The sequence below is a fragment of the Taeniopygia guttata genome, chromosome 3 (genome assembly GCF_048771995.1).
Source record: "Taeniopygia guttata chromosome 3, bTaeGut7.mat, whole genome shotgun sequence".
NCBI lineage: Eukaryota > Metazoa > Chordata > Aves > Passeriformes > Estrildidae > Taeniopygia > Taeniopygia guttata.
In genome coordinates this window covers 50,927,216-50,952,345 of record NC_133027.1, presented here as the reverse complement: position 1 = coordinate 50,952,345, position 25,130 = coordinate 50,927,216, and the positions used below count along the sequence as shown (strand labels likewise).

Here is a 25,130-nt window from a genome sequence, read left to right as displayed (position 1 = left end):
ACTAAGTGATCCATCCCCCTCTTCTTCAGCCCTGCTGAACTCCTGTGCAAAAGGGCAGTACTGCCTGCTGGGAGCAGTCCTTGGTCTACACAGCATCCTGAAGCATGTGTGGGCATTGACTGGAACAACAGGGGTCCACACCAAGACCAGAAGGTGCTAGCAGTCAAATTGTATGTGGGACAAGGCTTGAATTCATAGCCTGACCAACTGAGCGGCTGTCTGATGGAAGTGTAGCCAGGCAGGATCAGAATGGGAATAAAGTATGGAGCAGAAAGCCATGCACTTGTTCAGATAGGAGGGAAATTGGGAAAGTAAGGGCATTTCATTATTTGCTCTCAGAGACAGGTACTAATGAATTGAGGAACTGCATAAAGAGAAAGGAATGAGTAAGAAGGTGAGGGTACCCTCAGTCGTGTGTCCTACCAATGTTCTTAGGCATCGGTCAGTCACTCTATCTGATTTTGTATGCCACTTTTGAAGCTTGAAGGCTAACTTACCACTTCTGATTTTCATCTTTGTGCTTAGCTCAGCAAATCTGAGTATCTTTCAAAGAGGTTTGGTCAGCAGCTTCATGCAACCTAGGAGTTTTGTGATATGTCTATTATTTGAGAACTGGAAAAGAGCTGGTGAAAATGGAGAAATTTGAAGTTACAGGGGGTTTTTTTCTGCTGTCATGGTATGCCCCCTTTCCAAGGTCTGAGAATAGTAAATATTATTTACATAAATAAGCCTTCCAGCATTTATCATCGACTCAGCTGTATCTGTGGTGTGGCAACCAGTAACAGGACAAACTTCCAGACTTTAGTTGGCTTATTTCAAACTTCAGCATTTACAAATCTAAATCCTGCTATTCTCAAACTGTAAGTATGATGATTGACTTGTATTTAACAGTCCACAACCTAGTGGTTTTGACTTGAAACATTATAGTTTTTTGGCTCTTTATTCTTCATGTTTTTTCTCTTCAATTGAGAAAATCAGAAAGTTTCCTAATACAACAATTTGGAACAGCTTTCCCATTTTAAAAAAAGAAAAAAAAAAAGAAGTCGTGGGTGAGAGAGAAATCTTAAGAAAGCCAGCAGGTGAAAATGGTTCTTTAGTTTGTGGGACTATTTGATTATTAGTTTGCCACATAACTTACTAGTACACTCTAAATGCCAGACTTCAAAGTGACTTGATTTTGTTTTGATTATGTATAAGAACCTATTTTGATGGGTGTGGTAAGCACATTTCTTTCTCTCACCACAGATGGGCTAAAAGGAGATCGTGCAAGTTCATTACTAAACGCAGTGCTTTTGCTGCTGGAGTTTATTAATGCCTTCAGTAGCATTTTATTTTTGTGCTTGTTGAAGGTGTTGCAGTTTGCTATGCAGGGGCTTCAGCAAGGTTAAATAACGTATTATGCAATAACCAGGCTTTGACACTTGGGATAAAAAGGTTGCTAAGATTGTTTCCCATGTCTTTGGGAACTGAATATTTTAGCAAGCTGCCAGCAACTTTCATTTGTGAATATGAATGAAAGTTTTTTTTCCCCACAATTGCAGATAATTAAAATCTTGTTTAATTATAATAGTTGAAAGTGAGCTATTGTAGTACTATCCATGACTCTATCGTAATTCCTGGGCTGCTTGAAAATGCTAGGATTTGTTGCTGTTCCCAACATTTGTGCTTCAACAGGGGAATATTATTATTTAATAGGAATAATAATTACAAGTTCATCTCATTTCACAGGAAATGTGGGCCCTTTGTGTCCATTTTTTAGTCTAGAATTATATACATTATTCAGCATTGTTCAGTATAAGGTCCCTGGTGTTCTTTTGCACAGCTTGTTAAACTGCAGGGTATGGGCTGCTTGCCATGGTGTGTGTGCGTGGGGGGAGTTGCTATATTCCTTGTACACAGGAGCAATAGATGGAAATGCAGATGAAGTGACTGAAGTTGTGCACATTCTTGATACAAGAACAGGAGAACGAAAGAAAAAGTTTTGGAAGGAATCTTTGCAATAGAGAAGACTGAAAAAAATTATGTGTTGGGATTTGTGGAGTTATTTTTTGTTATCTTTATAAAAACTAAGAGAGGAAGCTCTTTATCAAATATAAATTAAGGTGACTTGTTCATTGGGAATACATTCATCTGTGTAAAGAGCACACAGTATTTTCTCCAGCTGAATTTTGAATGGCAGAACATGTAACTGGTGCTGCTGGTGAGTGCCAGGTGGAACTTAACACTGGATAAATAAAAGAGTGTTGTGTTTCAAATGTTATGTTTATAAGGGAGGGTGACTTCCCACGAGAAAATACAGATGGAAATCATTTTGGCCTTGGTCTATGAATGTGGAAAGGAAGAATATCAAGAATGAGATGCATTAAGGAAATGATCCAGAAGGATATGAATACTGATTTTTGGGAAGCTCGAGGAGTTCAACAGGGAAAGGCCTTCAGGAGAGCCCAGTTGGTAGTAGTTTGTTGTCTGAACAATGTTTTCAATATTAAATTCAATATAACAGCTGTTTGAAGCCTGAGTAATTTGCCAGTTGTAGTCTTAATCCTCTGGTTTAGGGAAGGGTGATGGAAGTCGAGTGGTGAGATGCAGCTGAGATCCAATTGGCCCTGTCATAGATTTGCAAATAAAATACAAATGCAGAGTAACATAGGGTAACTAATACAAGTCTTGTCATTTTATTCTGCCTGCCCCCTCCCTATTTGGTGGTATTTGTTGCTTTTTGAAGATGGGTCTTGCTAAGGCATTGTCACTCTCCCTTCCTTTAAAAGGAGTTAGTATAATACTAACTAGCATTACAGTTAGAATTTTCTAATTATATCTGTAATTTTCTTCAGCATCTTGAGTGTTTCTGAGCTATGGTTTTTCTTCTACTTAAAAAGCAGTTCTAACATAACTTTGGTGTTATATGTCTAGCCAGCAATGTAAAGGATGTTGTATGTCTGTGTCAAAATAATTTCATCTTTAGAAGCTAATCAAGGAAACCAGATGAAATGCTTGAAACTTGTCACAGATTTGCTCTCAACCACATATTGGATTCATAACATTGCTTTTTATTTTCTATATTTTCTAACTAGAGTGATCAGAAGTCACAATTTCTCTGGGTCTTGTATACTATTTGGACTATTCCATTTATGGTTCAAACAGTGAACCATAAATGTTCAATATTCAATAAATTATTGAATAAATATAAGATGAAAGGCCACATAACTCGCATTCAGCAATTAACATAAAAGCCCTGGAATTAAACCAAAAACATGTTATTCCCAATACACATAACTCTTTTCCAAGTACCTACAGACTTTCAGAATTCTTTCTAAAAGGGAGGCCTGCAAATATCAGATCAAACTGATTTTAGATGTTAGCGCAGATGAGATGTGTACTAACAAAGGTGTTTCAGATAGTCTCATACAGGGCACCATTCAGAGTACTAATGTAAAGACCATAAAATTGGAAATTATATTATCCAGTTGCTCAGAGCTGTCTTTTACACTTGGTACCTTAAAAAGAGAACATCTTAGTCATCTTGAAATATACATGTCCAGTCACTTTGCCTTACAGAATTTTCATTAGATATAATGGAATTAATTCAACCACTTCTCAGACTTGCTATGTAAGTGATAAAATAATTGTTTGAAGGAGAAGGCTAAATTTAAAATAAAAAATAATTCTCACCTCTACAGATGATGAAGGAGAAATTTTGAGAAGTTCAGATGAAAGTTTTTCTGATATATTTTGGTACTGTTAAAGAGATCATAAGATATTAATATACAGCTTGATCTGAGAGCAAAATAAAAAAATAGTATTGCTTACTTAATATTTGACTGCTAAGTAGAAATATACAAACTTATTTGTGCAAACTGTATGTGGACGATTAAATATATGAAAAGAGGTAATGATCAGGGTGTGGCATCTTCAGTGTGTCATATCATACAAAAATTTTAAAAATCAGACCAGGAAGAAGGGTAAAGTTGGTATAGCAGAAATCATCTACTTTTAGGACAAGTTCATTTTTCTTAACAGACTACTTCTTCACACAAACTTTCCATGTAGAGATGTTTTCTTAACATGAAATTATAAAACTTCAATTGTTTTTCCACTTACTGTTATTTGTGTGCTGAGAATAATATAACCTGGTACAATGAGTTTAAGAGTAACTATCAGGCATACAGCTTTCAAATCTACCATTAATGAAATTATTGTTTCAGTGTTTCTCTGCTTCAGTGGCTTGCATAAAGATTTTGGTAAGAGGCAAGTATTTCAAATGAAGGTTCAGAGGTTCAAGTGACCTATTGGGAATCTGCTAACATTAGAACAATGGTTGCCTTCAATAAGTGTTCTGAAAGATCACCCCTTCAACACATGTTCCGTATTACAGTAAAATTAATCTTTGTGGCTCGACAGTAAAACCTTTATTTGCATTCCTTCCAAGTAGTCTTCTTGTCTGTAACTGATTTCCAGAAGCAGACGTCAGTGCACACATACTGAGCCTTCCTTAAAGGGCCTTTGCACTCCTTGAAAGATAGCAATGGTTTTGTGAGTTAAGTGGTCATATTTAAACCCAGAAAGGCAAAATGTAAAGTTCTGGAGACAAAATATTCAGGTCATACACCACTCAATTTACTTCAAGCAATTGAAAATCAAAAAGTAATTTAATTCAGTTCTCAAAGGAAACACAAGTGTCTGGGATATCTGATTAACTCATTTCCTCATCTGACACCTACCTTTTTACAGCTTCAACCTTCCCACATCAAAGAAAGGTACTTGACATGTGCTAAGGCTCAGGATTGAAATGGAAAGAAGCTGAATTTCTGAAGAAGGTTCACATACTCATATTCTCATACTATTCATAGGAGTTTCAGCTAGCTCAGTCTCCATGGAAGAGAAGCCACCCCTTTCACTCATTTGATCATCCTTTCTTCAATCAGATCAGGTCAGATCAGCCTTTCTTCAGTCAAATCAGTTCTCTACTAGCTGTATTATGTGTTGGATTTTAAGGTAGACTTCTGTATTTAATGTACATGTACTGTAGTTCCTACACAGGTAGCCTGCGTAGCAGGCGAACAGATGTATCTGTTAGTTCAGATTTCTAGAGAATTTAAATGTTTTCATATCCTCGTCCCCAGGTTTACTGTGGATCATGGCATAATAAAAAAGCCTGCACAGGAATGTTAAAGTTGAGGTGAATGCCTGTTTCCATTTGCCTTATTGATGCATTAAGTGAGACAATGACTGAACACTTGGAAAGAGAAATAACAGATTTTGGAAAAAAAGGCATTTTGGAAACAGAAATTAAGCTGCAGAAATTAAACTTTGTTGTTTCTCTTAGAAAGAATAGGGAAGGACCAGTAGGGGAGAGCAGTGACAGAAGAGAAACTGCACATTTCTAGAATACTCAAACTTGTAAGAGTGTTATGTTCTGAACATAACACTCAGCAAGATAATTTTGCAGTCTCAGCCCATGATGCCAGTCTGAGTTTTCAAGAGTCAGATGTGTGTGAAGACTTTACTTTCTTGGCCCCTTTGAATTGTGCTCATGTGTATTAAAAATTATATAGGCACGCTGTATAATTTTTATTATACAGTGTGCCTGTATAATTAGTAATATAGTATTTATGTCCATATATACTACATTAATTACATATTAATCAGAGTAATTCTGAATGGAAAATATATTCTCTTTTTAGAGGGGAAAGTGCAGAATACATTTTAGAGGAGAAAAGTTGAATTCCTGAGTGTAAACCAACGAGCATTGTAGCAAGTCTGAGAGTGTGTTTTGAGGCCTGTACCTTTACATTTACAAAAAAACTCAACAGCTCTGCAATGTGCCTAGATACCTTTTCTTAATCAGAGCACCTTGGAAACTGAAAAACATAAAGTAATGTTTCTATTAAGTAGCCGAGTGCAAGTTTGTTTGTTTTTTCTCTAAAGCCCATTTACTACAATTCAAAATCCATAGAAAACAGGGAGCAACTTCTTCCCTCCTACATAAACTGACATCTGAATGCTTAAACTGGAAAAGCACAAAACCTAGCTGAATGAAAAAAGCCTGAAAGCCTTTCAAAAGAAAATCCATCAGCTCCTCCATGCATTGATTTATATTAAATATATCTATAGTGTATGTTGGCAAATAGAAAATGGAAAGTGACTCAGTAGAATCAAGACCAGCCCAGAACATGTGAAAGTCAAACACCTTTTTTATGTGCCCAAAATTTTGGGACACTGTTGGGTACCTTTTTACTTGCAGAAATACAGAAATAGAAAAAGTAGTATTGCATTTTAAAAAAACCCCAAAATTAAGAAACTTCACTAGATCAACTTTTTAGCTGAATGTCTCGAGCTGATTAAATGGTATGTGTTGGGGTAAAATTGGAATTGATTTAATAAAGAGCAAAAGCATGTGGGACTCAGATTCCTCATTTACGCTCAAATTTCTAAAGGCAAGGAAGAATGTGCTTTGAGTTTTGAGGTAGATACTGGCTGGACCAAGTCTTTATCATTGGTAAAAGATTCATCCACACCAGCTTGGAAAGGGCTACCACTGTAACAGCAAAAGATCATCTTCTTTCTTGTGAATAGATGTAATGATTGCATTCTTTTCATGAGCATGTAATTAACTCATTCTGGTGTTGCCTTCTATTTTGCAGTAAGCTGCATTTAGACTGAAGCAGGAAAACGCTTGATAGGATATTTTGATCAATACTGATCTGTCTGAGATAGTGTGAGGGCAGGTAGTGTGGGATGTGATCCAAGAGCACTTTTTGGGCAAATGCTGAATCATCTGCAAGGAATGATAAGTACTTAGATATGTGGATTTAGAGAAAGCCTTATAGCCCAACAGAAGAGATGAAAAATTGAGCAGGCTGTGGATATTTTGTCAAAGTGAGGAAGAGAAAGAAATTCTTTAGATTCTTATGCTGGCCTTCCCTGCATCTTCTGTGTTTTGCTATTTACAGTTGTTGTGCCTTAAAACCTGTATGTGTGTGTGTATGTGTGTGTGTATATATATGTAAAAATAAACCTCTGTAGAAATAAATTTATGTTTATTTCAACAGAATGCTGAAATTTCCGTATTTGAAGTCAACATTCGTTTCGTCGGTGGACTACTTTCAGCTTACTATCTTTCAGGAGAAGAAGTAAGATGATTAATCTGCCATATCATAATCTAGATAAGTCATTAAATTTAATTTTAATAATTTTATTTATTCAAATTAAATAATTTTATTTGTCCACTGTTTAAAACATTGAAAATGGCTTGTACAGTGGAGACCAATCCAGTGGGTCTTCTTGCTTCTATTGCTGCTGTTTACTTTAAGTCATAAACCTGTTACTTAATTTAAGTGTTAAATGATATTTTGGGTTTTTTCCTGACTGGGAATCATGGCCAGTACATCTCACTGGACTTTATTCTAGAGTGTGTAATTATGGAGTTCCTACTCTGTGGTAGTGATAGGTTTGATGCATCAGGTTCCTGCTTCCCAAATGAGTTTCAAGTGTACCCTTGAACTTGTTTAAACTCTTACTTTCTGTTTGCCTACCTGAACCTGAGGCTTCAACTCAATGGAGAAGCCATGTTAAGAACAAAAAGGCAACTGTAAACCCTATACATGTGAATGTCCTTAAAGCATTAATAATCCATTAATCTCTATTATCTGTTATGCTTTCTGGAGATTATGAAGATGCAGTTTCACCTTAGAGTTTTGTCTAAATGCAATTGCTTGTGTAATACTTCTGGAGAAGGCCAACAGAGTCACAGATACCATTTAAAATGACATGTATTGTGATATTTTCAAGTTTTAGCTTGGCAGTTGAAAAGTCTTTAATCTTACTACTTTAAATTCTTGTTTCTGTCCCTGAATTATAGTAGTATGTTGTTGCAAGATCACACAAGTTAATAGTCTTTAGCCATAAGCTGAATTTATGATTCCTTAAATCCAACGCAATTACTGGTGGAAACTCCAGAAATCCAAGGAAGTTAATTTTTTTCATAAGTATATTTCATGTACCTGACAGAGCAGTTGTAAGAAGAAAATATTCTTCTGGCACTTTTATGTCTTAACTAGATTTTCCTGCTTATGTCACATGGATCTGTGCTGAGTGTAGATGGTGTGGAAAAGGCATTCATGTCTTAAAATGCACATGTTTTATTATTTAAATTGTCCTGTAATTTTGGGGGAGAAAAAAATGCAGTCAGACACTTAACAGTAATGACAAAAATTGAGAGATGCTTGGGAGCTGGCTTCTGGATCTTTGCTAGAGATTGTTTTATTTATGTTTCTTTTCTTTTCACTGGAGATCTACTTGGGAAACGGGTGTGGGCTTTTCTAGCATAACCTTAATTAACCAGTCCTGACAGAAGCAGAGGATATTTCTTGGCAGAAGAGCTGGTCAATGAATGCTCATGTGCCTTTACACCAAGTGGCAGTTTGTCTGCCAAGAAATGCCTTAATCCTTTGTCATCAGTGCTGGTGATTTCATATGTAAGTTGATGGTTTATGTCCTGTGTCTGTTCATGTGCAGTTTCACTTTCAATCAGAGTGTATAATTTCTCCTGCATAACATCTAGTCATTGCTTCTCAACCATTCCTTCATCCTCAGAGAGGCAGTTTTACCAGCACCTCTACAGCTAAATTGAAAGCAGCACTCGTGTTCCAGTAAAACTCATGCACAAATGAAATGAGGAGACATCTGAGGCAAGAGAAAGTGTTTCACACAACGGATAATTAAATGGAACTCTTTGCAGCGGAACATTGGTGATAAAGGATGCTAGTGCCCATTCTAAAATTGATGGGCTCAGTAATGAAAGTAAAATGGGCTCTTACATAGAGAGAATAGGTTTATTATTAAGGAGGATGCCAATCTCTTGCAGGCCAGGAAGGGCATCGTCCATGCTTGCTGCTGGTTCTCACGCTCTCTGTTAGACATCCGCACTCCAAGACAGAATGATGTTCCTAAACAGTTGTTCCGGTGGCTTAGAGAGTGCAATTCAGCATGCTCTGCCTTCATCAGATTTGGAGAAACTTCATGATCTGTCTCCTAAATCCCAAGATGCTGTGGCAATAGCCAACCTCTGCCAATGGACAGAATGAGATGCAGCAGGGTGAGGTTCTCCCATATTATGTGGGTCTCTTCCCTGCTGCTGCTGAGAGGTGTGGAAAGGCCTGAGGGCCCCAGAGGCTGGCTGCCACCATAGAAAATATATCTTTAATAATCTGTTAGTCCATTACATTACTGAGTGTTCCTAAAAAGGTAGCACAATCTGCAACCACATTGAAGGACTAAACTTCCTCAGTTAAAAGCTCAATTAATTCTTTATCAGATTAACTATTTAAACATCTTATATTTGCTGTGCTCACTTACCAGTATTCTAATTAAAGAAAGCTATGTTTTGGTAGAAGGAGTGATGGAAATAATTATTGTTTGTGCTTCTGAATTACATTTCCATGGGTAATGGTCCAAAGCTGCAACAAATTGTATGTTCCATAATCATTTGTAAATCTAACTAATCACGATTAATAAATATTCTACCATACTGAGTAGTTCCTAAAACATCCTACTCACATAATAGTTCATTTAGATAAAGTCACCAATGTGAATCATTCTAAAAATTAACAAATTGAATACTTTACCCCTTGATAACTATGTTATAGTTACATGAGCACATATGCTCATATGCTGCTCACTTGCAAAGAAAGACATGAGATGCTTTGTGTTAAACTTCCTACAATTTCTACCTTACTAGAATTTCTACCTTACTAGAATGAAATACCTAAAAGTGCTAGAAATGTCATATGCTTTTTTTTTTTCCCACTGTGGTATCTGTCTAAACCCAAGCCAAAAAGCGTTTCAGTCAAATATCAACTTTATTTGTAAAATAGCTACAAATATCAGAAAACTTGATTTTAAAATAACTGCTTAAGTGCTGCTCTTTTTTTGTTGTTGGTGGGGTTTGTTTGTTTGTTTCTTTTGGGTTTTTAAGTCCATAATAATAATATTGCATGTGAATGGTTTTCTTGGTATTTTTCCATGAGTCACTGACTGCAAAGGATTATGAAAAATAAGGCTGGCTCCTTAAAAGCACTGCTAGTATTGAAATTTTTTTTGTTTATATGAAAGTATCTTTAGGAAACTGTAATATGATAGATCTCTCCCACAGGACTGGGACAGACTTTTTTTTAAACTTTCTTCATAATTTTGTTCAAATTAAACCTTGATTAAGTACAAGACATGTCTTACAATCTTAGAAGATCCCTCATTTAAGTAATTTTTTTGGTTTTGAAATGAAAAATAAAATGTAAGGGAGAAATTTGTTTTACAACTGCCTTGCTGTGCTTACGAGTGTGATGTTAAATTCTGGTAAACCAAGAGTCAGAAGTAATTGCATGTGGCAAGGTCCTCTGTTCTGAAGACCCAGATATTTACACTTCCAAATGTAGTCATGTAAGGAGATACATGACTAGATTTGGAAGTGTAAATATCTGGGTATCAGACTTTTGGAGGAGGACAACACAGAACCCTCTAACAGCAAGTAAGATCTTTCTTGGAATTCACAGAGTTTACAAACATTATTTCTGAGCACTGTAATTTTCACTGCTGGGAATAGCTGTGATACTGATGCTGAAAGTCATGGTAAATGTATGGCCCTGCTCTTAGGCCAGTCAGGTTTGTACGTTCCCTAGGTCTTCTGACTTACTCATAACTGGTTCTAAAAGGCACTGCTAAAGCTAAGTAATAAGGGGACTGTTTTATTTAAAGGTTGGCTCCACAGTCAGGGAATACATTGCATAGGCAGAAATGGAAGGAGCTTTTAATTTGCTGTTTGTATGAGCAGCCACAAAGTTAATCCAAAATGCTCAGAAGTGAATAAGGAGCACATGAGTTTCAGATTCAGCTGGTAATTTCCCAGATTCCTTTGAAGCTTTTCTGTTTTCTGAATGGGATAAGTAGCTTTTTCTTTTTCCGAAGAATTAAAATATTTTGGATGAAGCAGCTGTTCTTCCTGCATAATATGCTCATATTGCCATTCTTCTCCAAGTCATGAAGCAGAAATGTAACAGATTTGTACTTTTTTTACTGTGGCAGGATAACCTGTTTGAAGGAACACTAATTTATTCTGATCAGGGTGAAGGAATAACAAAAACAAAACAAAACAAATAAATTAACTCAAAAAACTCAAAAAAAAAACAGAAAAAGAAAAAAACCCAAGCTATTCTTCATGACAATCGGTGGTGTTGTAGAGTTTCATATGTTACCGTCTACCAGCTGTTAATTAGAGGTTAAAAAAAAAGTGGGGAAAAAGTTATGATGCACTTAATTAGTTTATATCTGCATTTAGAGTTGGAGTTACAGTGCCACTGTTCAACCTCACTTGATGATCTTGGCTTCCTGTCTGACTTTCAGACAGACCTAATCATTGCTCACTGTAAACCACCATCCCTCAGTGATTGTCGAGCTGTCTTACTAATGAGAAGCAGGCATGAAATAATGATGCAGATGCTATTGATCTACAACTGCATTTGCCAGGCTGACCACAGAAGATTGCTGACTTCGTATAGTGCTGAGATATTCTGCAGAATTTAGCTGTAGCTATTCTGTCTGTCTCTCCCTCTCTTGTAGATGTGTCTCTTCAGAGAATATTTAAATTCTAATACAAAAAAAAAAAAAATCATCATTTAGCAGTCTTGAATGGTAGGAGAATTAAGTTTTTGTCACCTATACAAAGGTATTGGCCTTTTCTGTAAATTGTGATTAAGTTCCAGTGTATGTGCCTTGGGGATCTGAGATCACAAAGTATGAGCACTGACCGCATGTTTTATCTCCTGCTTCCTCTCACTTAACTTGACACTAGTTAACAAGAGGACTTTTCCTTTTATGCCTTGGAAGCTTGATTTCCGATGCTGTTTGAAACTCCAGGCATACTGTATCAGCTTGATCACTTCTCTGTGAATACCACTCAACTCCTCCTTAACGATCTTCACAGACTGGCAGTAAAATTCCCTGTGTGGTACAGACTAGAAGACTTCAATTGCCTGTAGCTTTCTACAGCCCTGTTTTTGGATTTGGGTCCTGTTTCCCACCTACCATCCATCTGCTGCTACTTTTAAGCAATTCATCAGTGTTTCACTGGTGTCATGTTTTAGTTCCTGGAGAGCTCTGAAATTATCTTTATGCTCTCTTTAATTTTTATAGATTTATGATTTTTTTAACTAGTATTTCATTGAATTCTGGAGCCATTCAACTTGGAAGTGACCTCAAGAAATCTTCTAATCCAGCATCAATATTGCAACAATCTATTAGGCTTATTCTTTGGAGAACCTTCTTGCGTGGGAACATGCCTAGGCTCTTCAAGACCAAACACAAGGGCAAGTTTATCTTTTTGGCAATGGCTTTGATTCATGCACTGTGCTCTTTCAAACAAACATCTCCTATTGTTTCTCCTAGCTCTCTAGCAGGCCTTATGTTTCTCTCTTCTTTCTAAAACTTTAAACACTTGTTCTTCAAAAATTACATTTAACCTGACTTAAGAGTTTTCATTGAACTTGTCAGTTTCTGTTTTCCTTACTTGGACTCAATATAGTTTTACTTTAATTACCTTCTTTAAGTCAAACCAAAATAAGGCAAAAGTCATCTGAACCTTTTGATTTGAGAATTTTTTGACTCTGAACCTCTCACCTTTTGTTCTCCAAATCACCTCCAAGCAATTTAACCTTGTGGCTGTTTCTAACTTCATTTCAGCTGGTCATCTTGGTTCTCTTTCCAAACTTAAACATTACCAAAGTGAACCTTTTGTTTAAAACAATGTGTTGAATTGGGGCATGTGGCCCCTCTTTGACATATAAACTAAGTTAAGAGCTAATTTTTCTCCTACAGACTCTGAATTTTTGCAGAAAGCTATCATTACAGTGTATAAAATAAAGGTTTATATCAGCTCTGATGTAGCACTTAACAGCCTACTTGGGGACAGAAGAATTTAAAATCTGTTTAAAATCTGTTTCAATCACAGTCTGTAATCTCCATTACTATTTCAGCCTCTTCTCCACCTTTAATAAATCCAATGCTGTTCACTTTCTCTGCTAGCTTCATCAAAATGTACTGCAGAATCCCTATGGATTCACATTCTGGAGATAACCTTGACTCCTAAGATTTTATGTAGACTGTTCTGCCGTTGCAAGCAGACTGCCCTTCAGTCTTCTATTTCTGTCTCTTAAGTTCCTGCAGTGCAATTACACTGTCACTGTTGATGAAACCCATCTCTCTCAAATAGATTCCCTTTACTCCCAAAAGTTTTCTCATTCCTAACACTTCTGTCCCCGTTCTGCCAGTGCTACTTGCTCAGCTGCGCTGTGCAACTGTGCTGCTCAAGCTGGCCCAACACTTAATTCTGAAGAAAATTGGAAGAATGGTAACAGAGATGTGGATTTCCAGTCTTGCACTTAATTAAGATGCTGCTTCTAGGTTTTTCCTTCTCTTCCCTCTCTGCTCTGGGGTGACTGATACCACCCACATATACATGGACAAGGAACTGCTTCTGAGGTCTAAGTACCTGCAGGCTGATGGAGACTCTGCCCCTGTACTGCAATCAGGCACCACCACCAGGCGCACAATCAGCTGCCATCACCAACAGTTCTTGTGGCTCAGAATGAGGGCCCTCAAGCTACTCTGCTAATGTAAAATGGGAATAGTGGCAATTTGCCTTAATTCAGTGAATTGCTGTCTGCTGGACTCCAGCAGTGGGTATATTTTCCTTTTGTTTGTCTATCATCATTTTGTTTGTCTATCAGTGTGAATACCCACAGCAGGAGACTGAGAAGCTGTGGTGACAGTTTGCTACAGCTGCTATAACTAAGCCTGCTATGAAACCAGGAATCAGAGCACAGATTTTGGTCGGAGAAACATCAGCTTAGAATTTCACCCTGTACATAACTTATGTTCTTCACTTCTAGTGGTTTCCCATTTGCATAGCAGAAAAGGGTTTGTTTGGGGAGTTTTCTCCCAACAACAAAAAAATTTGCTTTGTTCCATGGTAAACTTATTTGACATGTTTTTGCATTCATATGTTGACTTTAGAAATAACCAAAAAGTTCACTGCTCATTACATTAATTTTAGCTCAAATCCCTGCTCACCTCCACACTACTGCAGGCTGATGGTAAATTGCTAGGAAGGAGAATGGATTATAATGAGACCTAAGAAATACTGGATTGTGATTGTAACAGCTGGTATATTTGACACAAGCTCATGAGCTATGTTATTAAGTAGAATTCAAGCAGCTGAGAAGGAAGCTGTTTGTTTCTTCTGAGGATTTGGCTTTCAACTAGTTCCTGCAGTTTCACTTCATTCTTGTTCTACAGAACAGTTGGAGAGAGAATGTCTGGCAGAAATAGTAGTGTGAGTGCTTTCCCTTTGAGCAGCAGCTCTAGATAGACCCTAGAGAAGAATTCTTTGCATGTGGGTTGATATGCTGTACAGAAGAAATTACATGCTATTAGCAATCTGTCCAGAATCACTAGACACCTGCAAATAAGTTGTTTCCAAAATATTTCTCTCTTTTATTTATCTCAGTTTCCAGTTCTGTCATTTACAGCACAAAATGCAGTTGCATAATAAAGGAGAGTAAAAGGAGGATAAAAACCTGCTGCCTGAAGAGGTGGTGTTGTTCAGACTTAATAGAAAATGTACAACATATGGTTAGATACAGGGTTCTGTGGAGGCATTTGTAAGCAGCATTTAGATTGTTGCAAATATACTATTCATATCTAAATAACAATCCTTATGTATAATTCTGCAGTGAAGAATTTTAATTCTTTCTGCAAATGAAAATGAAAGCAACAAAAAATATCTCGGTGCTGACAGTGGGACTAGATCAGCATTAATTTATACTACTGCTTAAATTCCGAGCTGTGTGAAATATTTGGGAAGTATATTCTCTCTATGGATGTGGTATCAAAGTTCCGTTAGGTGATAATAATAAATGATATGGAATCATTGTACTGATTTTTTTACAAAAAAAAAAGTACATATGAAAATATTATTTTACTCTGAGTGCAGAGTAACTCTTCATTTCTTCATCTAAGTATTTCACAATGTATAACTAGAGTATGTGAGATTCCATTTTGTGCTTTGTCTCCATAGACTGAGTCTGAGGTTATTTTTCATTAAGTTGAGAGTTAAGTAGGTGATAACATCCTTGTCTTATTAGCTTAGAGAAGATGAAAGCATAAACCATCCAGTAGAAAATTACCACATTTTTGATTCTGTTGGCAGCTATGAAGACATTCCATCAGATTCCCAAAGCTGACTTTAGCAAAGAAGCTTTCTATCTTCATATCTCTTCAAAAATTTAAATTACTTCTAGTAAAAAATATGTAGGCATATTCTTAATATTATTAATACAGTTTGAGTGAACAGAAATGTATGATGCAATTTGGGAAGTTTCTTATCCAATTAGCTCTTTAAAGGATCAGATTAGAAATTCATTACAAAACACCACTTTGTGCCACCCACCAATGCTGCTGCTTCAAGCTGACTGAAGATCATTAAGAAGATTGAACGCCTGAAATCAGAACCAGACAGGCATCATTGCTGCTCTTGCATGCTCTTCATATCTCCAGCAATAGGTAGAGATAATGGCATTCTTGCTCCAGGAGAAGCAGAGATGCTTTTAAAAGTCTCCTTTGCACTTGCAGCACGTCTTGCTCAGCAGATCAAACATGAGACAGATACAAACAAGGTTAATTTGCTTTAAGTTAGCACCAACTCTTGGGATCAATTTATGGTGAGTGCTAATTGTCCTGTGGATTTTTTTTGGCAGGATTAATTGTTTGTTATTTTCAGGCAACAGAAATCTGAAAGATTTATAAGATCAGTAGGGAGCTTTCTCCCACACCTTTCAAAAACTGCAGGAAGCCACATGCTTTGTTTGCCGTTTGTTTGTAAAAATACAACAGTTGAATAATGTTGGTAAATGTGGTTGATAAATGAGTCCAGTTGCTGTATCATCTGTGCCAAAAGCTTGCCTCTGCCGTACTCAGACTGTGTTTCCACCTTATGTGCAAATGACTGAGAAGGAATTTGGAAAAGATGTGCACATAAAAAAATCCTGTGCCACTTCCAGCATGATAGATGCCAATGGGATTTTGTGGTTTTGGCAGGTGATTGCCTCTAAACAGAGCTGTCGTGAAACATTTGAAAAACAAATCTTTCTTTTCTCCCAATCAGTAAATGTAAGGGCTCATTTTGCCTAGGGCTAAGTGCACAGAATTGGGCAAACTGCAAACTTTTCTTAAGCCAGAAACTGAGAAGAGGTTGAACACGAAGATTTGAAAGCTGAAAAGGAGGAGTGGTATGTAGTGCCAGTGTCTCATACATATCTTGCTTGGTTTCCTCAAGAAAAAAATTATTTAGGATGTAGTTAAAGAGCAGATTCAGTTTCTTAGCTCGCTGTCTACATTGCAAGTCTTTTGTGAAGTCATATACAAGCTTTTGTATTCCCATAGCTGTTAGCTGGTCAGCCATCTGACTTTAATTTCCTAGTAAAGCAGGAGATACAAGGGAGGTCAGGAGGTGGTAAAATATTCTGAAGAATTTGGATTTTGTTTTATGTGTTTAGCTCAGATATTGTTTACTCAACACCTTTAATTGCTTACATTAACCACCCAATCCTGATGAACTACTTCAAATGGTAGCTAATTAAAACAGTACAGTATGAGGGGGCTCTTGTCATTCAGCTACGTGAAGGCTCAAAAGCTTGTTTTAACATCCAAGTCTTATGTAAACTGCCATAACTCTAAAGCAAACAAGGACAGTCACTCCAGCATCAGTGCTACTGGAGTAGAGTCAACCTTCAATTAACAAAGAGCTGTCTTCTTTCTGCCATAAGGGGCTAGTTCTTTTGTTTCTGATGTGTCAAATGCATTGAACTACCAAAAATACTCTGTAGTTAGTTCATCTGAAGAGCTAAATGTGTCCTGTTTGTTTCTTTTCCTCAGTCTTTAGGCAATCATCTGATTTTGCAGGCTAAGAAAAATAACCATACAAGTTGCTTTTGGAAGCTGTTTCAGTCCTGTTACTGCTTTGTAGTTGTACTATCCCTTGGGGGCCAAGCTGTCCCTAATTTTTGCAAGCTGACTTGATGATTTTACAGTCCAATAGATCCTAAGGATCATCATGTGAAAAAGAAATGCTATGAACTTCACTCCCTTCCATTTCTCTTTAAAAACTCTCTTTTTTTTGTTTTCTTCAAACTAACAGCTGCAGAACAAAGTCGGCAGCTTACAATGCCGTTTCTTAATGGATGCTATTTTCCCCAACTTGTGCTTAAAAACACTATTCATAGTATACAGACAATTTCAATCTTTTTCCTTTTATCATGCAAAACTAGTGAATAACTGAAACCTTCTCATCAGTATTTGCTGCTTGCAGGGTATCTCTTACAAACATGATTTAGTCTGTGCTCAGCCTTTTCTTTCTAGAGTTGCTTTTATTTCCATTTATATTCTAGAAAGAAGAATGAATAATCTTCCTGATTCCAGGCAAGATTTACAACTGCTGTAATGCTTTGGGCCATCATTGCCACACTGCTGCAGGAAACTACAGTGGTGGTTCTGAGCACGCCTGAGCAGAACTAGTTCAATGTTAAATACCATCAGCTTTTCTAATTTGCTTGAAGGGACTGTCTTAAGTTAATATGGTTATTCACTGACCCAAGGTCAAAAGTAAAGATTTACTGAGATAACAAGAAGGACTTACTCAGCCATGGCTTTTTTCTTGATAGACCCTGACAGTTGGTAATAGAATTAATAAGTGGAGCTGGTGACGAAGATGCCCTTTTTCTAAATCATACTTTGAAGACTTTTTTTCTGTCTAGTTCCGACTTGAAATTACAGTTAAAGTACTGTAATGTTTTAACTTACATGCTATTAAATATAGAAATAATTTAGTGAAGCGTGAAAGGCCTTCTCTCTAGAAGTGGCTATATGTAGTGTTCAGTAAAAGAATAAAATAAAACACTACAGCCGTGCAATGAGTTTTTTTTTAAATGGAGAGTGTTTACATGGTTGTCATGAATTTTGTTGTTTTTTTTTTTTTTCCTCTTGCTTCAAGTGGGGGCACGGAAAGCAATGTACACATGCTAATACGCATACTTGAAGTCTTTATGACTACTTCCAACCGTTGTTTCCTTCAAATATGTTCTGCATTCAAAAATACTGTTAATCTTTAGAGAGGTCAATTTATGGCTGTTTAATTGCAAGAATGGTTTTGAAGTTTAGCTCAGAAAAAAGTAAAAAAGTTTTAACTGCAGGAAATTCAGAGAAGCAATTGAATTGCTCATAAATTTGATGTGCTGGCAGCTCTGCTGCTCAGTCAAAGGGCTTGTTTCTGAGTCTTTAAGAATTGGAAATTCTTATATTTTAGTCAGTTTAGTTTTATAACTTGTCCAGTAAGAGAAATAGTCTTACAGTAAACAGAACGGAATTGAATTAGTCTGCCTGATGATTTAACTTACAACATAAAAGCAGCTTCTTAAATCATAGTTCTCTCTTGAAGCCTCCTGTTTGGCTTACATGAAAAGAACTACAAGAGTTCACATCTCTTATATTTAATTTAAGGAAAATATACAAGCACTTTATTCAGGCTCATTTTGATCCTGTCCATTATTCATTAGACAATTCAATGACTATTGTCTGTGAGAGAAATGTCAGTAATAAGAAAGAAAGCACTGAGTTAGGAAACCATCATCTTTTTGTCCTGTTGTATAGAGGAAGATTTTTATTGTTACATTACTTATATAAAAAGCCATCTAGATGGTGTGTCAGAGGTGTTGTAGGGAAAGGAACCTGCAGAGTAAGCTCAGTTTTAACCTGTTCCTCCCCTTGAATAATAACAACTTAAGAATTTATCAATGGAACTGCTGGTGTTACCAAACTTACCTGTCATGGGGTAGGGCTCAGCTGTTCATGGTTGCAAATCGAAGCTGCACTTACCCAAATGGCACATTCTCATCCCATTGTTTTTAAATTGAATTTACCAAAACAAGTTTATTTGTAATCTGAGCATCCACTAAAACCTAAGGGCTGAAACAGCTAAAACAGTTGATTTCTGTCCCATATATCTATACAAATGAAATAGAAGTAGTCTGTAGCTGCTGGTGGTAGAGAGAGCTCAATGAGAGAGTTTTATGATCCAATGGCTTTTTCATAAGTGATCCATCCTGCAGATCTAATAGAGGGACTGTTGGCACTGTCTTTGTACTTGTGATCATTCTACTTTTTTCCAGTATCTGTGATCACAAAATCTGGAAATTCCTCTGTTGACTTCAAACCTAGTATAAGGATTAAAAGAAGCACTTTACTGTCTAAACATGGGACAGCCATAATATACAACACTAATGTCCAGTGAATACTCATTATATTTCATACATGTTTAAAGAGTATAAGAGATACTCTAAAATAATAGTGTTTAATTTAACTTATTCTCCTTGTATCCATGAACACATCAAACTAATGGGCAGTGGAATGTGGAATTGCCTATGCGTGAAGAGGAGCATAGGGTCTCTGGCAAAGGACATTAGAGTAATGCAAATTAAATCCTTAGGTTTTTTGTGTTTAATGAAGACTGTGTAAAGCCTGGAACTCCGTAATTCTGTGCCTAAAACCATGGCTTGTTTTTAAAAATTCAGTATTAAAATTTGTCAGTTTGGATTCTCAGCATGCTTTGTTCCTTGTGCTAATCATTTCATGGCCTGCATTACATGTAGTTCACTAGTTATTAGTTGTCCTTGTTGTTGTTATTATTGCAAGTTTACTGCTTGCTTCATTCTAAATCAAACCGCTAATACCAAGACAAGACTCTTGATAAATACCTTGTTGCAGTGTCTGCTGAAGATACAGCTTGTCACTTAGGCCTATGCTATGACCCTGCCCTGTCCATGTCCTAATGCCAAAATATACATATAACATTTATATTAAACATCAAGCAGAAACTGAAACCCAAGAGGTTCCCTTTGAACACCAGGAAACATGTTTTTACTGTAAGGATGACTGGGCACTGTAGTGATTTGCAGTGGTTGCCCAGAGAGACTGGGGAGTCCTTGTTCTTGGAGCTATTCAAAAACTATGTATACATGCTCAGGTTCCTGGGCAACAGGCTCTGGGTGGCCCTGCTTGAGAAGCACAGTGGGACCAGATGACCTTCAGAGCCCCCTGCACACAGGTCTCTTCCAACCTCTACCATCCTTCTGTGAACTTTCACTCATAGCGCCATAAAAACACAGCCCTTGGCTATCTGGAGCACTTTGCATAAAAACAGCAGGGAAAGGGAAAGCTTTTCTTCCTTACTGCTACTGCACTACTGCTGCAGCACAATTGCTGTAGAGCAGTGGGAGTAACTCTAGAAGGAACAAACCCTGAGCTGGCTGAAGAACTTCTACTCTTTGCGACTTCATCTGAGGACACCGTCAGTGTAAATTTTAACCATTTGAGGACCAGCCTCTGAATGATACAAGTAACTGACTTAAAATATTTGTTATGATGTCATATTAAGGCTATGTAGTGATTGAGGAAGACCATCTTCTTGAGGGCAAACAGAACAAAAAGATGGAGTAGTTACTTGCTTCATTTGCTCAGTGGGCTTCTCAGGTTTGCTAGTGGTCAGTTCAAGGGAGATGGCAGAATAAGGAAAACCTTGAGTTTTGGTCCCTTTTATCCAAAGGATTCAAACTGATGAGAGTAGTTTCATTAAGCTGTTGTCCTCGTGTTGGAGTAAAATATTAAAGTGAGTGAATGAAGTTAGAAAAGAAATGAATGGAAGTACAAATAAAGTAGGCACCTTTTGTACCCTGTTCACATTGTTATACTTGTGTAATTGATAACCATCACTTGCAAGTGCAAAACTCTTGGAAGTGTCACATACCATTGGCTGAAACAAGCAGCTTCCTATTTGCTGCTGAGTTACCATTAAAAATAAAATAGAATTCTCTTTATGTGCACAGAATGACTTTAGCCTTTTCTGTGCCTACCACCATGGTCTAGGAGTGTAATTTAGAGTGAAGGCATCACTCTAAATCACTTAATGGTATTGGAATTAAAATATACAGTCACATTTACAAGCCTAGGAATGAATCTTCTGAAAGCACTTTATGCTGCATTGAGGATGTAATTATTGATTCCTCATGCAGTTTATTAGGCTGCTCCACCCCACCCCCTGCTTTCACACAGATATGGTGTTGCAAATCACCTCTCAATGGTCACCTGGTTGAAAGGAAAGTTTCATATGCAAAGTGCTGTTCTTTGTTTAGTCTTGATAGCTTGCACGATATAAAATGAGGTTGCTATTTAAATTTGTTGTTACAGCACTTGAGCTGGGTACACAAGATTAAATAAAAAGAAAATTAGGAAGCAGATGCTTGTGGCTTAACAGAAGAATTGAGCTAAAAGATACTCTTTGTTACTGCTGGATATGAGTAATTTTTCTAAGGCAGCTGTTTCCTTAATCAGGAAAAACACCAACCTCTTAAGATGACATCCAGATGTTTTCTATATCACTTCATAATATAATGAGTTTCCATTTTATAGGCCATATTTTTAATTTCAGATGCATTCACTTATATCCAATATACTTTCAAATATATGTATCATTTTCCTGAACTATAGAAGACCTCACTACTAAACAAGTGACATATTCTGTACTCTTGACATCCTTGCCTGGTGTTAGTCTACGAGTTGCTTCCAGGGCTGACAGCATCCAAACATGTGAATGTTGGATTTCCACAGATTGGAAAGGGCTTATTTTGTTGAGGACAGAGGGGCCTTGGGAAAGAATTTTTTTAGTGTCTCTTCATACTTTAATTGTACAGTTGTATGATGTCTCTTAAGTGGTGCCTGTTGTTCAAAGCAGGACATACCATAGTGTTAATTCATATGGGTTAAGATCCTGTTCCTCTTATGTGGATATTGTGTAAAAACAGAGATTTAAAACTTTCCCTAGCTCTTAGATGTGGGCTCAGACCTCCATCATGGCTGCTGACACTTTTAATGCCTGCTAGCTTGCCATCTGTCCTTGCTTGACACAAATGCTTTATTTGACTGGAGACCTGCAATTTCAGGCATTCTATTGCTGATAGGACACAAAGTTGGCATCCCAAATCTTTGACAGTGATTTGCTGACACTGAGCTGTTTCATAATTTATGTATTGGGCATGGTGGGGTATTTCAGAGTCTTAAGATTTGAGCACAGTTTTTGTAGGTGTGAGTCTTGTTTACCTGTATTTGGGGCCTTGGGAGCTAGTTGCCAGTGCTTAGTTAATCCGTACGTGTGCAGTAAATCCAACTCATTACTCTTTGTGCATGCTGCTTATCGCACCTCTTGAAAAATTAAAGCTGCCCTGAGACAGGGGTGAGGAATTCTCAAAGGCTTTTGTGAGTAACAAATTCCTTTTGTTATTACAGACAATCATTGCAGTTTGTTTACTGCATTTATCACTGCCTTTTCTTGAATTATTGCAGCAGGGATATTATTAAATGGTTGGTTCATAAGCTCTCCAGTGCTAGTGGGTTGTAGCTAAGCTTCTAATTGTTCAAGTATACATAAGCTTTAAAAAAACTTAGGCTTTTTGACATTAGTAGATAAATGAGCAGTTGTTTTTTCTCCTGTGGTCTAAAAGTTCTTCCTCATAAATAGTTCTTGGACTTTGCCTGTGTAAGCAATCCTAAATACACATGAAAAGTACAAAAGAAAATAACCAAATATAGCAAGAACAAAGTCTTCCTTTATGATTTTTTGAATTCTGCAGTTATCTAGAAATTCCTGTCTTCATTTTAAAGTTTTAATGTGTGAGTGAGGTATGGAAAACTTACTGTACATTACATTATTTCTTTGGTTTATGTCTTGCACTCCTTTTTGGCAGTTTGTACAATTTAATTCTGGCCTTTCTAAAATAAGATTCTTATACATAGTATATCTACTTAAAAATTCTTTAGTTAAAAAATAACTGAAGTAATTACATACATTAGCTACTGCTTGCTGATAACTTGAGGGGGCTTGTGCTTTTGAATGTGCACTTGAATGAAATCTGGAAATCTCTCACTAATCCAGTTACTTTCGTTCGATTAAGTTCTCTACAGTCTTTTCCACAGAGGGGATACTCTTCATGGTACTATGCGTCTTTTTTGGTACGGCAGTCAGCTAGAAAAGAAAATTAATTTTCTGGCCGCCAGTGAAACCATAACAAAAACAGGCTAATTGAATAAAAGGGAATTTTTTTTCCTTTTTTAAAAATCTAATTTATGCAATAAGCAGGTTTTTTATGTGAACTTTATTCTACGAGCTGATGACCAGCATATTACATTATTCTGGAAAGGGTAGTACAAATCTAAAAGCTTACTCATGTTTGTTATTTCCTGTAGTCGTGAAAAAGCCATGTGCTAGTCTAGCAGTTTACAGGTGAGTGGTTGCTCACAGATACCACCAGCTGCCTGAATCTCTCCAGTAAGTCATTTGCATATTTCTACAATCACTGTTTTCAAAAGCTTTGTGAAGAGTTGTACAGATGGGCACAGGTGCTTTGTGTTTGACGTTATTCTTGCAAACTGGAAAGCCTTCCCAAAACTCAGAATGGTGAAGAATGTCATGCCGACTGGTGTCGATGTGTGCCGCTGTGTTGATCAGCTCCACTGATCTTTGACTACTGTGGGTGTAGCCTTAAGAGGAGCCACTTGTTTTCAATGCACTGTCCCCCTCTTCTCTATCCTGATAGGAAAACTTGAGACTGGGTGCAGTCAGGCTGCAGGTGTGCTCATGTTGGTGTAGCATTTCACATGCTCAAGTCCAGCAGGACCAGGGCTGGCTCAGAGCTAGGAAATTGGTCTTGAACATGGTCTGTTTCCTGGGGAAAATGCTCAAAACACACTCCTGACACTTGTGGATCTAGATGTACAAAATACTTCTACGGCTGTGAAAGTCCTTTTGAAGACCATTTGGGTTCTTCTGTTGGCACTGATGATCACATTGATGTGACTCATTACAATGCTTGTTTCCAGAAATGCTATTAATTGTCTCCTCACCTTTTACTACAACAATGCTTGTTTCCAGAAATGCTATTAATTGTCTCCTCTCCTTTTAGTACAGAATATTCATAAATTACTTCAACTCAGCTGGAAGTGAGGACTGAATAAAATACGACTCACTGGCACCTGCTAATGTCAAGGTGACAGTAATTGTAAAAGCACTAGTTGCTGATGAATTAACACCAGCATCTAGTTAACTTACCCAGCTGTCACAAGCACTGAAAATTTGTTACAGGAAATAGGTTTCAAATAATATGACAGATGTAATATCACTTGGTATTGCAGATAGTGCAGAATTCAGCTTACACAATTTCAAGTATTCTGTTATGTCAGGTGGAGTACCACAATTTTTGTAGCATTTTTAGTCTTTCATTGTAAAAATGAAACAAATGTAAATACAGCAAAAATCCTGGATTGTCTTCCAGTAAAGAAGGTATTGGAACAAGTTGTTCTGAGAGGGTTCTTTTGTGTTAGCAGATCACTTTGAACCCAAATCAACATTTGTTATGCTGAGAGGATTTCTATTCAGTGTTCTGAAGAGCGGGAAAGTGGCCTGTCCCTGTTCATTTTTCTGCTCTCGTTTTCTGCTCTTGCACTGAAATATTCATTCCTTACCCTACTGGGAAAGGCAGTCAGGTACAGGAAAGAAAGCAATAAATCTTACTTAGTGGCTTGTCAGTTTTTATCTGTAAATATAAAAACAAAAATGAGAAATTCCTAATTTGATAGAATTAGAAATGTTGAGAAAATGTCTTTGTCAATTGAAAAAATATTTAAATATAGTATTTATTTTAACATCCTTTGATGTTAAATTTTATCTTCTGGTTGCCTTTATGTGGAGGACTTCTTAAGGCAGAATTCTGGCTGTTCTTTAATTTATGATGCTGTACTCTGTTATGCCTTTTTTAAAATTAGATGTGCCACATATGCAATTCTAAGATATTTGTTTCCTGTGCTTTCTTTTCTTCCTGATTAGCAATAGCAATTAAAACTACAATGAGGTAATCTGACATTTTCAAAAGGATTTGTCATTCCAGCCAGAGGAAGCATTTTTGCATTCTTGCACTATAATG

The 25,130-nt window shown here is 36.9% G+C and overlaps 1 protein-coding gene across 1 annotated transcript in view; it reads left to right on the top strand.

The window, feature by feature from the left end:
• Window positions 1-25,130, top strand: part of MAN1A1 (mannosidase alpha class 1A member 1) — a 138,825-nt gene that overhangs the window by 49,273 nt on the left and 64,422 nt on the right. The window contains exon 4 of the mRNA XM_030267798.4: window positions 7,053-7,133. Within this exon, the coding sequence (XP_030123658.4) occupies window positions 7,053-7,133 (81 nt within the window). The remainder of the gene's footprint in view (window positions 1-7,052; window positions 7,134-25,130) is intronic.